This window comes from Bufo gargarizans, chromosome 5 (genome assembly GCF_014858855.1).
Source record: "Bufo gargarizans isolate SCDJY-AF-19 chromosome 5, ASM1485885v1, whole genome shotgun sequence".
Lineage (NCBI taxonomy): Eukaryota > Metazoa > Chordata > Amphibia > Anura > Bufonidae > Bufo > Bufo gargarizans.
In genome coordinates this window covers 331524735-331539603 of record NC_058084.1, presented here as the reverse complement: position 1 = coordinate 331539603, position 14869 = coordinate 331524735, and the positions used below count along the sequence as shown (strand labels likewise).

Below are 14869 nucleotides of genomic sequence, written 5' to 3'. Positions count from 1 at the left end.
AACGCGCACCCCAAAACCCACCGTCTGAAATCATAGACCCTAAGGCTAGGTCTACATAATGACATGTGTCGCGTGACAGATAGGGTACAACTACACTGCGACATTTGTCGCTCAACAATTTTTATAATGATAGTCTATGGTGTCGCGCTGCGACTGTGACGCGACCGTCGCAGAAAAATCCATCTCAAATGGATATTTTGCAACTGTCGCGACGCAGCATGTCGCAGTGCGACACCATAGACTATCATTATAAAAACTGTCGTGCGACAAATGTCGTTGTGTAGATGGCTAATCGCCGGCAGTCCAGCTGTGTGAAAACTACGACTCCCAACATGTACACTTGCTTGGCTGTTCTCAGAACGCCACAGACATGACTGGAGCATGCTGGGAGTGGTAGTTTCACCACAGCTGGAATTGGAGCGGGGAGAGGACGGTCTCCACAGTGTGAGGGCTCCGGCTGGATGTGTCACACACTGGTGTCCTGTGGGCGGCTCCTCCTGCTTCCTGTGCAGTGTTGTGTGTGCTCGGCCCCCGTGTGCTTGTGTTGTGTCTCATGTCGTCTCCTCCTCTGCTCGCCCCTGTAGTCGGGGGATCCCCCGGTCTTCTCCTCCCCCGGGACCCGCCACCCCGAGCCTGGAGTCCCCGGGACAAGTGCAGCTACCTGGGCCTGTCCCACGGTAACCTGCGGGTCCACTACAAAGGTCAGTACGGTACCGGGGAAAACCGGATGGGGGGGGAGCGATTCGAGAGACTGTTTGCTTTGGGGGTGTATAGACGGTAATCATTTTGGGGAGGGGGGGGCTTGTGTTTTCCCGTCCAGCACCTATAGCACCACGTATACTGTCAGCTGTACACAACAATGGAGGGGCTCGGGCCCCGTGCACATACGTGTTGTTACATGAGCGTTTGTTAGGGAGCCCTAGCTGGCGGATCAGGGAGGGGGATGGGTTGTTTGTTTGAAACTGACAGCCTATAACTCCTGCAGTGACTCACAACCACCATCATCTGCACTACCACCGTCATCCTCCTAGGCCTCAGCTAATACCCCTGGCTGCACATCTGTCACTCAGGGTTGTTTTGCAGATCACTTGACAAACATATGATTCCCAACTCTAAATATTTGCAGTTTGCCTTCCCCCCCCCAGCTGGCAGACTGTTGTGATGGGACGGTTTAAGGCCTCATTCACACAGGCTTTGTTGTGAACAGTCATTGTGTGATCCCGCAGGGCTGGAGAATTGCACAATCCCATGGACTCTGTGATCCTGCAGATCTGCTGTGTCACTATCCAAAACTAAAGACAATCCACAAACCCTCTTTCTACCCCAGCCCTGGCTCCACCTTCGCCCATCATCTGTCATCGTCCTACATTGGAGTCACATATGTCCGTGTTTTTTTTTTTTTTTCTGGCTTGCCCTTTAATTCCTGTTAAGCAGATAGAGCTGTTATTATATCAGGGCCTCTGGTGGGTCGGTGAAGCCCCCATCTGGACACGGTGGGTTCTTGGATCAGGCTCTCAGGTGTGATGTCATTTCTTCCAGGGTGGATTAGGCAGCTGCAGTTATTACGGCCATTGCAGCATGGAGGAATGGCCCCCCCGGTGCCGGGGGTCAGGGGTGGGTTTACTAGACTTGTGAAGAGTGACCCTGATTAAGGTCATCAGAGGTTTCCATGGCCGGTTTGACCCACCTCTTAGTGACCACCATGGGTTCTGGCACAATCTAATGTCTGTGAGGCCTGGCCCAATATATAGAAGCGACTGATGTCCTTTTGCTCGGAAATGATTGCTTTCACCCTAAATCTGTGTTTCCTGTGTAATAAAAGACCACAGCATTTTATTTTCTCCATATTGGCTGCTGGTCAAGTGTATTATCAGATGGGTTGGGGGTCTTAACTTTTGACAAAACCATGTTTATCCGGTTATCTAGGCTTAGAAGATTGAGGGAGTATTTTCATGTCATAAAGTATTGGCTAGGATGTGACCCCAGTGAGCTCTGCGGCGCCCTCTACTGCACAGTAACACTGTCTGGTTTGTAGGAGAACCGCAACACTGCGCCGTTCAAGTGAGTTGGGCCGGCGTCAGTACTCTGCACAGCTGGGTGGCCACGAGTTCCGCTGTGCGTTTTCAGGATCGGTGCTGGTGCCAGAGGTTGGGTCTAGTTATCACAGACTTGATTCGTCTCATCAAGAGTTCCTCACCTGTGTGGGGCTGTCCCCGCTGCTGAAGAGGTTCCCCCCTGCTACTTGTTTGGGAGGGCCAGGCATTTTGACCGTCCCTAAAAATCTTGGGGGAGATTTATCAAAGTGGTGTAAAGTAGAACTGGCTTAGTTGCCCATAGCAACCAATTAGATTCCTCCTTTCATTTTACAAAGCTGTGAGAAATGAAAGGTGGAATCTGATTGGTTGGTATTGGCAACTAAGCCAGTTCTACTTTATACCAGCTTGATAAATCTCCCCCCCCCCCTTGTGCCTGGGCCACTGCTCCATGTAGCCTCTGCTTCTGCTGCCACATCTGCGACAGTTCTGTTTAGCGGCGCGTGAACAGTCGCCGCTCTAGATGTCTAAGCAGAGCCACTGCGCTTGTGCCGCTACTCGGAGCAGTGGTGCTAGGGCCGGGCGAGATGTTCATCCCTGGTGAAGAAGCGGCAGGGGGAGCCTCTTCAGCAGCGGGGACAGCCCTGGCTGGCGGAGAACTTTTATTGATGGCACCAATCGATTCCTACGAATCAACTTGCTCCTCTCTAATGGGATCCATTGGAGATGGCGTATTCTAGCGATGTGCCATCACTTTATGAGATGGGAACACCTCTTTAAACTGAGCATCTAGCTGATAAGGTAATGGGGGATATCTATGGTCCATTCACACGTCCGTATGTGTTTTGCGGATCCGCAAAACATGGACACCAGCAAAGGGTGGACCGCACATCGCCGGCACTGTCCTAGAAAATGGCTTCTCTTGTCCGCAATTGCTGACAAGAATAGGACATGTTCTATTTTTTTGCGGAAGGGAAGTGCGGGTCCGCAAATGCGGATGCGTTCAGCACATTCCGGCTCCATTGAAAATTAATGGGTCCGCACCTGTTCCTCAAAATTGCGGACTCATTTTGCGGACGTGTGAATGGACCCTTACTAAGTCTTAGTTGTCCCCCCTACGCTGCGCCTCGTCATAAATTAGGAGTATATATGGCAGTCTGTGCACCTGTTGCAAAAACTACGCCATCCACTTGCTGGTTTAGATTTTTATTTATTTTTTTATTAGTAAATTTGTCTGGGCTGGAGTTTGGCCCCAGCATACCCCTATCTCGTCCACCTGTTATATTTAGTTTAAAAACACCCATGCAACAAAATATTGTCAAACAGGCGTTAAAATAGTTGCAAAAATGTCCTTTCGACTATATTTTTACGCCAAGCGAGCTTTAGTAATTGAGCTCCAATGTGTATGGGGCAGCCGGGCAAGGAAAGGGTTTGTTGGATCCTATGTTCCACCAGAAGATAAGTTGGTCGTGGGTATCTGGCAGCTACTTGGGGTACTTTCACACTAGCCGCAGGACGGATCCGACAGGCTGTTCACCCTGTCGGATCCGTCCTACCGCTATTTTGCCGGACCGCCGCTCCGTCCCCAATTGACTATAATGGGGACGGGGGCGGAGCTCCGGTGCAGCACGGCGAAAGGCTGCCGGACTAAAACTACGACATGTCCGACCTTTTAGTCCAACGGCCTCTCGCCGTGCACTGCCGTGCTGCGACAGAGCTCCGCCCCCGTCCCCATTATTGTCAACAGGGATGGAGCGGCGGCTTGGCGAAATAGTGGCAGGACAGATCCGACGGGGTGAACAGCCTGTCGGATCCATCCTGCCGCTAGTGTGAGTGAAAGTAGCCTTATGCCGCCCCTCTTCTCACTCCTCATGCTAGACACAGGAATGCTCAGCTGACAGGCACCAGGTTGTACAGGTTTTTACATACAATGAAATAAAGGGTTCCAAAAATAGAAAGGAGTATGCTCACACACAGCAGATTTTTTTGAAGATGACTGTCCTATTCATCTGTATGGGGTTTGCAGAAATCTACGCACATACAGTACTGCAGAAATAAGTCCTTCAGATATATGGAGTAGATGTTTAGTTGTAGACGTGCTTAAAGGGGTTCTCCAGGTTATAAGCACTTCTTTATTCTTTTACTATGCATGAGTGGAGCATTTCCTTGCTTCAGTGCTCCGCCTTGCGCAAGGTCTGTTTGTTTGCTGCCGGTGACGTATCGGGCCTCACATCACTGTGCAAGGTGGAGACTTCACCGGCTCAAATGTATGGTCTACAGCGCGGAGGCTGTTGAACCCGTTTGTTGGGCTGGATTCACACGTCCGTGGAACACGGTCCGTGTGATACCGGCTTGGATTTCTTCTGAGTGCAGGAGCGCACAGCGTCATTGGTTGCTATGACGCCGTGCGCTTCCTGCTGCTGCGGCAGTACAGTAATACACTAGTATAGATCATACCAGTGTACTACTGTACTGCGGCGGCAGCAGGAAGTGCACAGCGTCATAGCAACCAATGACACCATGCGTTCCTGTACTCAGAAGAAATCCAGGCCGGTATCGCACGGACGTGTGAATCCAGCCTTATACGCACCAACTTTTGGTCTGATTGGACACATGTTGGTCAGATAATCTGTTGGTGTAATATAGCCCTATCCCTTTTATGTATGCTGTCGGCAAACCATGATTTTTATGGCCTTCAGAAACCTATCCAGAGGACAGGTGGTAAGAACTTATCCACCGAGAGTCTGTCCACTGGGACGCCATCCGATCATGAGAATGGAGGTGTCGCGATTCCTTTGTTTGACTGAAGCGGTGGATGAACATGCACACTCATGTACACCTTCTCCATACCTGAAGATCTTTTCCTTCCTTTCTTTGCCGGTCTTGTCCTACGGGTATGAAAGCATTATTACACAGAAGACATACCGGTCTTGTTTCCTGAAGAGGTAAAGGGTTTGCGCAGCCAGTAATACTGATAACCTATGCTCAGGTTAGGTCCTCAATATCTAATCGTGGGGGTCCATCTCCCGATACCCCCCTTATCAGCTGCTTCAAGAGGAGGTGGTGCTCATGCGTGTGCTATTTCCTCTTCAAGATTACACTGCCAGTCGTCTGGCAAGTCTCGGCGGCACCGTGTACGACGAGCACTTGTCATTACACAGCGCCATCGCTGCAAGTGAGACGACTCGCAGTGTAATCTTGTAAACCTACCATGAGGATGGGTTATCAATATTACTGGCTGCATCAACCCTTTAAAGGGGTTATCCAGGAAAAGATCTTTATGACTTATCCCCAGGATAGGCCATCAGTATCAGATCTGCAGGGGTGCGACACCAGGGACCCCCACCGATCAGCTGTTAGAAGAGCCTCTTCCTAGCTCATGTGAAGTCACTGTACATCGGTCATATGGCCTAGTTGAAGCTCAGCACTATTCAAGTCAATGGGGCTGAGCTACAATTCCAAGCACTGCCTGGCGCTGTCCTTGGAAAGATACTGGAAGCCTACATCGTTCGCCAGAGCCCCGGTGAGCGCAACGGCTCCCTGAAGCAGGGACCCCCCGCTAATGTGATAATGATGACATATCATGAGAATAAGTCATCATTATCTTTTCCAGGATAACCCCTTTTAAGGCCCTATTAGGCCACTGGCACACCTTGCAGATTACTCATGGGTACTCGCGTGGAAAAACCGTAGCATAATGTACCAGCAAAGTGTATGAGATTAGACAAATCTTATGTACACTTTTTTTGGTCCATGTGGATATGGAAATCCACAGCATATCAATTCTTTGTGCGGTTCCTTTGTGCGAATTTCATCCTTTTCAATGCAAGGGTTAGATCTGCAGCAATACCGCAAGTAAGGGCTCGTGCACACGCCCGTGGCCGTATTGCGGCCCGCATACGGCGGGTCTGCAATACACAGGAACTGGCCGTTTGCATCACGGATCATGGACCCATTCACTTCAATGGGTCCGCAATCCGGGAGATGCGGAATGGAGGCACGGATCGGAAGCACTATAGAGTGCTTCCGTGGGTTTTCTGTCTGTGCCTCCGAACCGCTTAAAAGTAGTGCATGCACTACTTTTTTGTGGTGCGGACAGATCACGGACCCATTCAAATGCGGTCCCCAATGCACCGAATGGCCAGCACACGGTTGTATGCATATGAGCCCTAACACTGCGGTTTTTCATGCAGAAAGGCACATAATATTGTGCAGAATTTCTGCAAAACAACCTGCAGGTAGCCTTGGCCTAGCACCTATGGACAATAAACGCATCTATTGGCGCTCATTTGCAGCGGCCTATTACACACGCCAATGCAAAGTGAACCTGGAAGGAATGATCGCTACCGCAATTCCTCATTCAGTTCTGTTAATTATCAGCAGCATTTCTCTGATTACACAGAGGGTTATTCTGCCCAATATTTGTGCATCTCTCGTCCTGATGAAATGCCTAATTCGGCCCATAAACAACCTTTTGTTCGTTTACTGGCAGCGCGATTATAATTTGCCGACTGTCAGGAACGAGCAGTCCTATGGAACATCTACTCTTCTGGCCATTGATTTCCATGGTGGTAGACAGGTTCTCAAAAATGGCTCAATTCATTCTTCTTCTGAGATTGGTCAAATTTTTTACATTTGTGACCGCCCTCATGATACAGTCTCTGATCGAGGAGTTCAGTGTGCTCATATGTACATTTCTGAATATTTCTCTGGGTTCATCTTAGGTTATCGTCCCCAGACTGATGGTTAGATGGAACACAACCAATCAGCCATTGGAACACTTTATGGACTCCTCCATTAAAGGAAATGTGTCGCCAGAAATTGTATCTGCCAGTTTAAACCAGATAGTCTGTTTTATTTTCTGATTGCAGAATTTTTAATTCTATTTCCTGAACATGATTATGGTGGCGGCCATCTTGTCTGAGCTGTCCTTAACAGCATTGAGAAATTGATTGAAATTGCTTTACTGCAACCCCATGGGCCATAGACACAATGGTCAGAAGGGGATGTGCAGAGGTCATTCTTTCCTTGTACAATCACCTTTTGTGAATGGTAGATTCTGTCTTATCTATACCCAGAGGTGATATCATATACAGGCAGGATTAGAATGACAGATAAGCAGGTAGCTACAATAAAGTAATCTGTACAGACCAAGAAGTGGTGCCTATTATTAGTTTTAGTGGCCAGTGCAAAAATTGTAAACATTGTTTAAAATGTGATTTAGGGTCCATTCACACGATCCGCATTGCACCCGGCCGGCACCCCCCATAGAACTGTCTATTGCAGACAAGAATAGGACATGGTCTATTTTTTTGCGGGGCCGCGCTCCGGAAATGCGGATGCGAAGAGCACACAGTGTGCTCTCCATCTCCATTTCTGCCCCATTGAGAATGAATGGGTCCGCACCCGTTCCCGATATTGCGGAACGGATACGGACCTATTTGCGGATGTGTGAATGGCCCCTAAACAGTAGGTCATTTTCTGGCCCAATGTCCTCTCATTGCAGAGTTTCCTTTCAAGGTTGTTTTCAGACCCCAAACTGGTCTTCCTCTTTTCTTTTCCAGTGCACTTTACAAGGATCTAAGATCCAGTTTAAAATAAGTTCATCTGAGATTACAATATGGCATAGTTCAGGCTAAGCATCTGCATACACATGTCTGACTAGTCTTATAAAGAGAGATTCCAACTTTCATTTTCAGAGGTCCCTTGGAAAAATGAAAAGAACAACTTGATTGGTTGCTGTGGGCAACTAAGCCGACTTTGACCAGTTAGGCCAGTGATTGGTCACAGCGGTCATGGAACCAAACTGCTTCTTTTCTGGTGGGGACCAGAAGTGGCTGGTTACAGGGCACCAGTTCTGACCATTGGGGTTGTCGGTGTTCCCTGGTGAAGAACGGCCGAATCCCTCAGAAACTGGACCTCACTTTAATGAGCGCTGATGGGGTGCCGCTTCATGGTTCCACTTTTTAAGGTATTCCTGCCTAACACTGCAGGAAAGTCATCCAATTTTCTTATTTTGTAGAATCGGGTGGTTTTCTGATACTGTAGTACTGCTTTTTTACTTAGTTTTGTTCCTTCATAATAAAACACACTAATTGTTTAAAAACTGCTTGTTTCATATTTTCTCCATAATTTGGGTGTTTTTTTTTTTCTTTTCCGAGTCTTCTAGTTTTCTAGTTAGGTGTCCCTGGTGGCTTTAACAGCTATGAGTCCAGCCTCCTCTTTTAGGCCCAGGTAGTTATTCATCATGTCATTGAAGCTGAGCTTCCATGGGGTGGCCGATGGCCTCACAAATTTAAAAGTAATGTCTCCATTAACCCACATTGGTGATGTTGCATTCACTTAATCATTGCCACCTTCGGAAAACCCAGCCAAAGGGCTCATTCACACGACTATGTGCTGGCTGGGCCCGTATTGCGACCCACAAATGGCCATACGGTCGGGGTCCGTGCATTGCAGACCGTAATCTGCGGTTCGCAGCAAGGGCCCGGCTGGCACATGGTCATGTGAATGAGTTCTAAGATTGCCTGCACATGGTGCAGATTTGTGTGCAGAATTTGCATGAAAAATGCAGATGCTACACGCACACGACCGTATGTGTTTTGCGGTCCGCAAATTACAGACCCGCCGAAAAAAACATGAGGTTTTGCAGCAGATCTCACCCTTCATTAGAAAAGGTTGAGATTCGCAGCTAACACCACAAACCTAATTGACGCACGGCAGGTCAATCTCATGCGCTTTGCTGGTATGCTGCATCTTTTCCCTCATGGAAGTCATGCAGAAAAGCCGCGCGTATTCTGCAACGTGTGCCGGTGGTTTAACACTTGGGATCTGCAGATGTTCTTGCTATATTCCAGTGCATTCCTATGACTCACTGGGAATGCAGGGGAGCCAGGTAATTCTAATACGCTATGACTTGTATGTTTTTAATAGCTAAATAAAAATGTAATTACTTAGTAAAAGTTTAAGGCCTGGTTCACATGTGACTGAATAGCGGCGGATTTGCCATCTTGCACAGTACCAGCAAAGTGCGGATTTGAAATCCAGAGCATGACAATTTATACTGCGGATGTCTCCTGCAGATTTCACCTCTTCTTCTCCGGGTGCCTTCACACGCGGCAGAAAATTCCGGAACTAAAAAAATGTGTTCCATTCCCCTTAATGGAGCGTTCAGAAATCCATGCGCTTGCTGCCCCGTTCAAATGAATGGAACTGCTTTTCAGTCGTGGAATTTTTTGGCCACAAAATCTGCGGCGTGTGAAGGCACCTTAAGGCCCCTTTCACACGAGCGAGTTTTCCGCGCAGGTGCAATGCGTGACTGGAACGCATAGCACCCGCGCTGAATTCTGACCCATTCATTTCAATGGGTCTGTGTACATGAACGTTGTTTTTTCACGCATTACACTTCTGCATTGCGTTAAAAATCGCAGCATGTTCTATATTCTGCGTTTTTTCACGCAGCCCTGGCTCCATAGAAATGAATGCGGCTGCATGAAAAACGCATTGGCTCTGCAAGCAAGTGCCAAGAGATGTTGTTTGTAAACATTCAGTTTTTTATCACGCGTGTGAAAAACGCATCAAAACGCATTGTACTCGTGCGGGAAAAAACTGCACGCAATCGCAGACAAAACTGACTGAACTTGCTGGCAAAATGGTGCAAGTTTCACTGAACGCACCCTGAACGCATCCGGAGCCTATCCGCCACGCTCGTGTGAAAGAGGCCTAAGGCTGGTTTCACACGGGCGTTGCGGGAAAAGGTGCGGGTGCGTTGCGGGAACATGCACGAGTGCAAAACATTGTAATGCGTTTTGCACGCGCGTGAGAAAAATCTGCATGTTTGGTACCCAAACCCGAGCTTCTTCACAGAAGTTCGGGCTTGGGATCGGTGTTCTGTAGATTGTATTATTTTCCCTTATAACATGGTTATAAGGGAAAATAATAGCATTCTGAATACAGAATGCATAGTATAATAGTGCTGGAGGGGTTAAAAAATAAATAAATAAATATTTAACTCGCCTTAAACCACTTGCTCGCGCATCTTTTCTGTCTCTTACTTTGCTGATTGCAGTCAAAGGACCTGTGGTGACATCACTCCGGTCATCACATGGTCCGTCACATGATCTTTTACCATGGTGGTGGATCATGTGATGACCGGAGTGACGTCACCACAGGTTCTGTTCCTGCAATCAGCAAAGAAGACAGACAGAAGAGATGCCGGCTGCGCGATCAAGGATTAAGGCGAGTTAAATTAAGTCCAGATTCAGTGCGGGTGCAATGCGTTCACATCACGCATTGCACCCGCGTGGAATACTCGCCCGTGTGAAAGGGGCCTAATGCATGCAGTTTTGCAGCAGATTTTTCAGCTGGATTTTCAGTCACTTAAACTAGGTCTGCAGTGGTTGTGGTGTGGTTTCAACTAATTGTGGGGCTGCGTACGTTTTTCAGTTGCAGAATACAGGTGCGGCCCAACAATTAGCTGTAAGAGGCCAAAAGAATATATAGACCTCCAAATGCTGAGTACATATGTGCTTGTGCACACCTAAAGAGGACCTTTCATGGGTCCAGACATTATGAAATAAGTAGGGGTTGTGTAGGGCATAATTCATGGATGTAATATCGCTTACTAGTGTGTCTGTCCGGCGCTCCGTTCCCCCGCTGTGGCCCCCGTTCACTTTGCCAGCTTGATATGCTAATGAATAGCGTCGGTACAGGGACGCTGTAGCACGGTCCAATTGCAGCGGAGAGCGTCACAGCCAGGGAGAAGGAGGCAGTGGCTTATTCGACAGATGTGGTTTAGAGCAGTGTTTCCCAACCAGTGTGCCTCCAGCTGTTGCAAAACTACAACTCCCAGCATGCCCGCACAGCCAAAGGCTGTCCAGGCATGCTGGGAGTTGTAGTTTTGCAACAGCTGGAGGCACACTGGTTGGGAAACACTGGTTTAGAGGGATGTCTCAATACTTCAATAAAAAAAAAAATATAAAAAAATATAAAAAAGTAACAAGATTTAGCTTGCCTCCTCCTGTAGTCTCTCAATATTAACAGGATGTGACTGTGATCTGCCAATCAGAACCTACTTCAGTAGCACCCATTTTCTGTGCCGGAGATTGGCTCTGCAGAAGTGATCTGTGGCATCTATACCTAGGTCAGTGATCAGCAACTTCCTGCATTCCAGCTATTCTGAAACTACATCTCCCAAAATCCTCCTTTCACTTCTCTGGGAGTTATAAGAACAGCTGTGCAAGCGTTCATGCTGGGGGTTGTGGTTTTACAGCAACGGGAGTGCCGAAGGCTGCTGATCCCTGGCCTAGGTTGCCTGGAAGGCACCACTGACAGAGCGGTGACAGAACCCTTCACCCACAGAAGTATTTATTGCTTTCTGATTGGCACATCTCTTACTGTATTGCTTTGTCTTATATATAGGGAATTGTGTGGTACAACACAGAAACTACAAAAAATATCAACTTATTATTTTATCATCATTCTAGGAAACCTTTAGATCAGAAAGAAAAGTTTGACAGATTTCTGAATTTGTGATGTTTATTTTCATAGCTTTTTTGGCTTGTTTTAGCTTCCGCCAAATAGAAACAGCCCAAACACAATTAAATGCTGTGCCTCACCACATAAGCTTATACCACACCAAACGCACCATATAATAAATTCACAAAATATTTTATTTAATACATATTAGAAAACACACAAGTAAAGCCATAGCAGCGGCATGTATACGCAGACAATAGGTCACATGTCAGAAACCAGACCCCTTAGGTTGTGATAGCCATTCAATCTCTATTAAGCCTATTATATAGTAAAATGAAAATAAATCACTAATATAGTTAATGTTTTAAACTCCCAGTGGGAACATAGGTAATCAATAGGAGAGAGTGACTATCACATACAAGACATATAACAAGTGCCATATATCATATACACCAATAGAGAAGTACTGATTACAATAAATATTACCGACCATGTGGTTCCAACCCCGACGCGCGGTTCACATATAGCTTCCTCAGGGGATGGGAGTTTAATACATTAACTATACTAGCGATTTATTTTTATTTTACTATATAATAGCCATTCAATCTCTATTAAGCCTATCACAACCTAAGGCTGGTTTCACACGGGCATTGCGGATTGGGGCTGGATGCGTTCAGTGAAACTCGCACTATTTTGCAAGCAAGTTCAGTTTTGTCTGCGATTTGCGTTTAGTTCAGTTTTTTCCGCGCAGGTGCAATGCGTTTTGATACGTTTTTCACGCGCGTGATAAAAAACTGTTTACAAACAACATCTCTTAGCAACCATCAGTGAAAAACGCATCGCACCCGCAATTGCTTGCGGATGCAATGAGGTTTTTTTACGCAGCCCCATTCACTTCTATGGGGCCAGGGCTGCGTGAAAAACGCAGAATATAGAACATGCTGCGATTTTCACGCAACGCAGAACTGATGCGTGAAAAACAACGCTCATGTACACAGCCCCATAGAAATTAATGGGTCAGGATTCAGTGCGGGTGCAATGCGTTCACGTCACGCATTGCACCCGCGCGGAAAACTCACTTGTGTGAAAGGGACCTAAGGGGTCTGGTTTCTGACATGTGACCTATTGTCTGCGTATACATGCCGCTGCTATGGTTTTACTTGTGTGTTTTCTAATATGTATTAAATAAAATATTTTGTGAATTTATTATATGCTGTGGTTTGGTGAGGTCGGTTTAGCTTCCCTTTACAAATATATCTACTGACTTCAATGGTAGTGTTGTAAATGGCTTAGCTGTCCTCAGATGTAACACTAGTGCTATACTTTGCTCAGACGTGTAGTTACTTCTCCTTGTGACCTCTGCTCCTTATTTTTAGCTCATCCCATGCCCCATCTGTGTTCTGTTTATATCTCTATGAACCGAAAACTGCATTTAGTGGTGTTACACTTAAAAATACAAGCTAATCCTAGTAGTAAACCATTAGATCTAAGTAGTATATAAGCAGGCCTTGCATGTGAGGGTGCAGTCTCAATCTCTGTGACAGCAGAATGCTGCTTCCCTTTAAAGGGGCTGTCACATTGCAACAGCTTATCCCCTGTCTAATCGTCAGGGCTTTGACTGCTGGGGCCCCTGCCAATCCCATGTTCCCCTTATTTGACTGGAGCGGCAGACATGAGCTAGCGCTACCACTCCATTCAGCGGACTGCTGGAGATAGCTGAGCGATTGTACTTGGCTACCTCCAGCAGTCCAATAGAGCTGAATGGGGGAGGGGGGTTGCAGCAACGGTCGTGCTCCCACCATTCAGATGCATTCTGTATATAGGGGATAGGTTGTTGGATAAGCACAGCCCCTTTAAGGTCCCCCTACACATTAGATTATCACTGACCGAACCGTCGACTATCTCTAATGTAAATAGATAGACTCATGCCCCCCGACAGATCAGTTAAAGGGAACCTGTCACTTCCCAAAACCATCCCAAGCCGCCAGCAGTACCTGAGAGTAGCCAGCAGTGTGTTTGACAATCGTTTTCTTCCTGAAGGCAGATGTGGCAAAAGCTCAGAAAACGTTCCTGTATCCCCTGCCCGGCGCGCTTCTCCACACATGCTTGAAGTCAGGGGGGCAGCGGCCTTCTTGCTTCAAGTCACAGTAAGGCTCCTTTCACACCTGCGTTCGGGTGTCCGCTCGTGAGCTCCGTTTGAAGGGGCTCACAAGCGGCCCTAAACGCAGCCGTCTGGCCCTAATGCATCGGTCTGCCAGCGCTCAGCCTCCGCTCCGCTCAGTGAGCGGACACCTGAATGCTGCAAGCAGCGTTCGGGTGTCCGCCTGGCCGTGCGGAGGCGAGCGGATCCGTCCAGACTTATAATGGAAGTCAATGGGGACGTATCCGCTTGAATATGACACCATATGGCTCAATCTTCAAGCGGATCCGTCCCCCATTGACTTTCAATGTAAAGTCTGAACGGATCCGCTCAGGCTACTTTCACACTTAGAAATTTTTCTAAGTTATAATGCAGACGGATCCGTTCTGAACGGATGCAAACGTCTGCATTATAGGAGCGGATCCGTCTGATGAAACATCCGCTCCGAACGCTAGTGTGAAAGTAGCCTAACCATGCCCCCTTCCCTGTGACTGACAGCCAGCAGTTTGGCTGGCTTTGCCGAACTCTCTGCATAAGCACTGTCGGTTACAGCGAAGGAGCAGGGAAAGGGGGGGTTACCGTGACTTGAAGCAAGAAGGCCGCTGCCCCCTTGACTTCAAGCATGTGTGGAGAAGTGCGCCGGGCAGGGATAAAAACAACGTTTTCAGTACTTTTGCTGCATCTGCCTTCAGGAAGAAAGGCATAATCAGAAATACACTGCGGGCTACACGCAGGTACTGCTGGCAGCTTGGGATGGTTTTGGGAGGTGACAGGTTCCCTTTAAAATGTCTCCTTATGAACCAGTGTTGCCTACTGTGGTATTTGCCTCCAGCACCTGCGATCCCATGGGATTTCTTAGCTCTGCTTTTTTTCCCCAGCATTGATTCTACTGGGTAACATCAAAAATAGTGTGGTGTCACCTCTACAGACTTTAGAGACGTGTGATCAGGGGCGTCACTACCATAGCGGCAGACCATGCGACTGCTATGGGGCCCAGGGCAAGAGGGGGCCCAGTATTAGGGCTCATGCACACGACCGTATGCCCTCAAAATAAAAAAAATGAACTCCCCTTCTCCTCTTGATCGCGTAGTTCACGGTCTCTTCTTTACTTCTTTAATGATGAATTACCGGCTAGGACCTGTGGTGACGTCAGATCACATGCTCCAATCACATGGTCCATCACCGTGGTGATGGACCATGTGATTGGAGCATGTGATCT

At 47.6% G+C, this 14869-nt stretch overlaps 1 protein-coding gene across 1 annotated transcript in view; it reads left to right on the top strand.

Moving 5' to 3' along the window:
• Positions 1-421: 421 nt before the first annotated feature.
• RANBP9 (RAN binding protein 9) overlaps positions 422-14869 on the top strand; it is a 58249-nt gene continuing 43801 nt past the window's right edge. The window contains exon 1 of the mRNA XM_044293133.1: positions 422-701. Coding sequence (XP_044149068.1) covers positions 554-701 — 148 coding nt within the window. The 5' untranslated portion in view covers positions 422-553. The remainder of the gene's footprint in view (positions 702-14869) is intronic.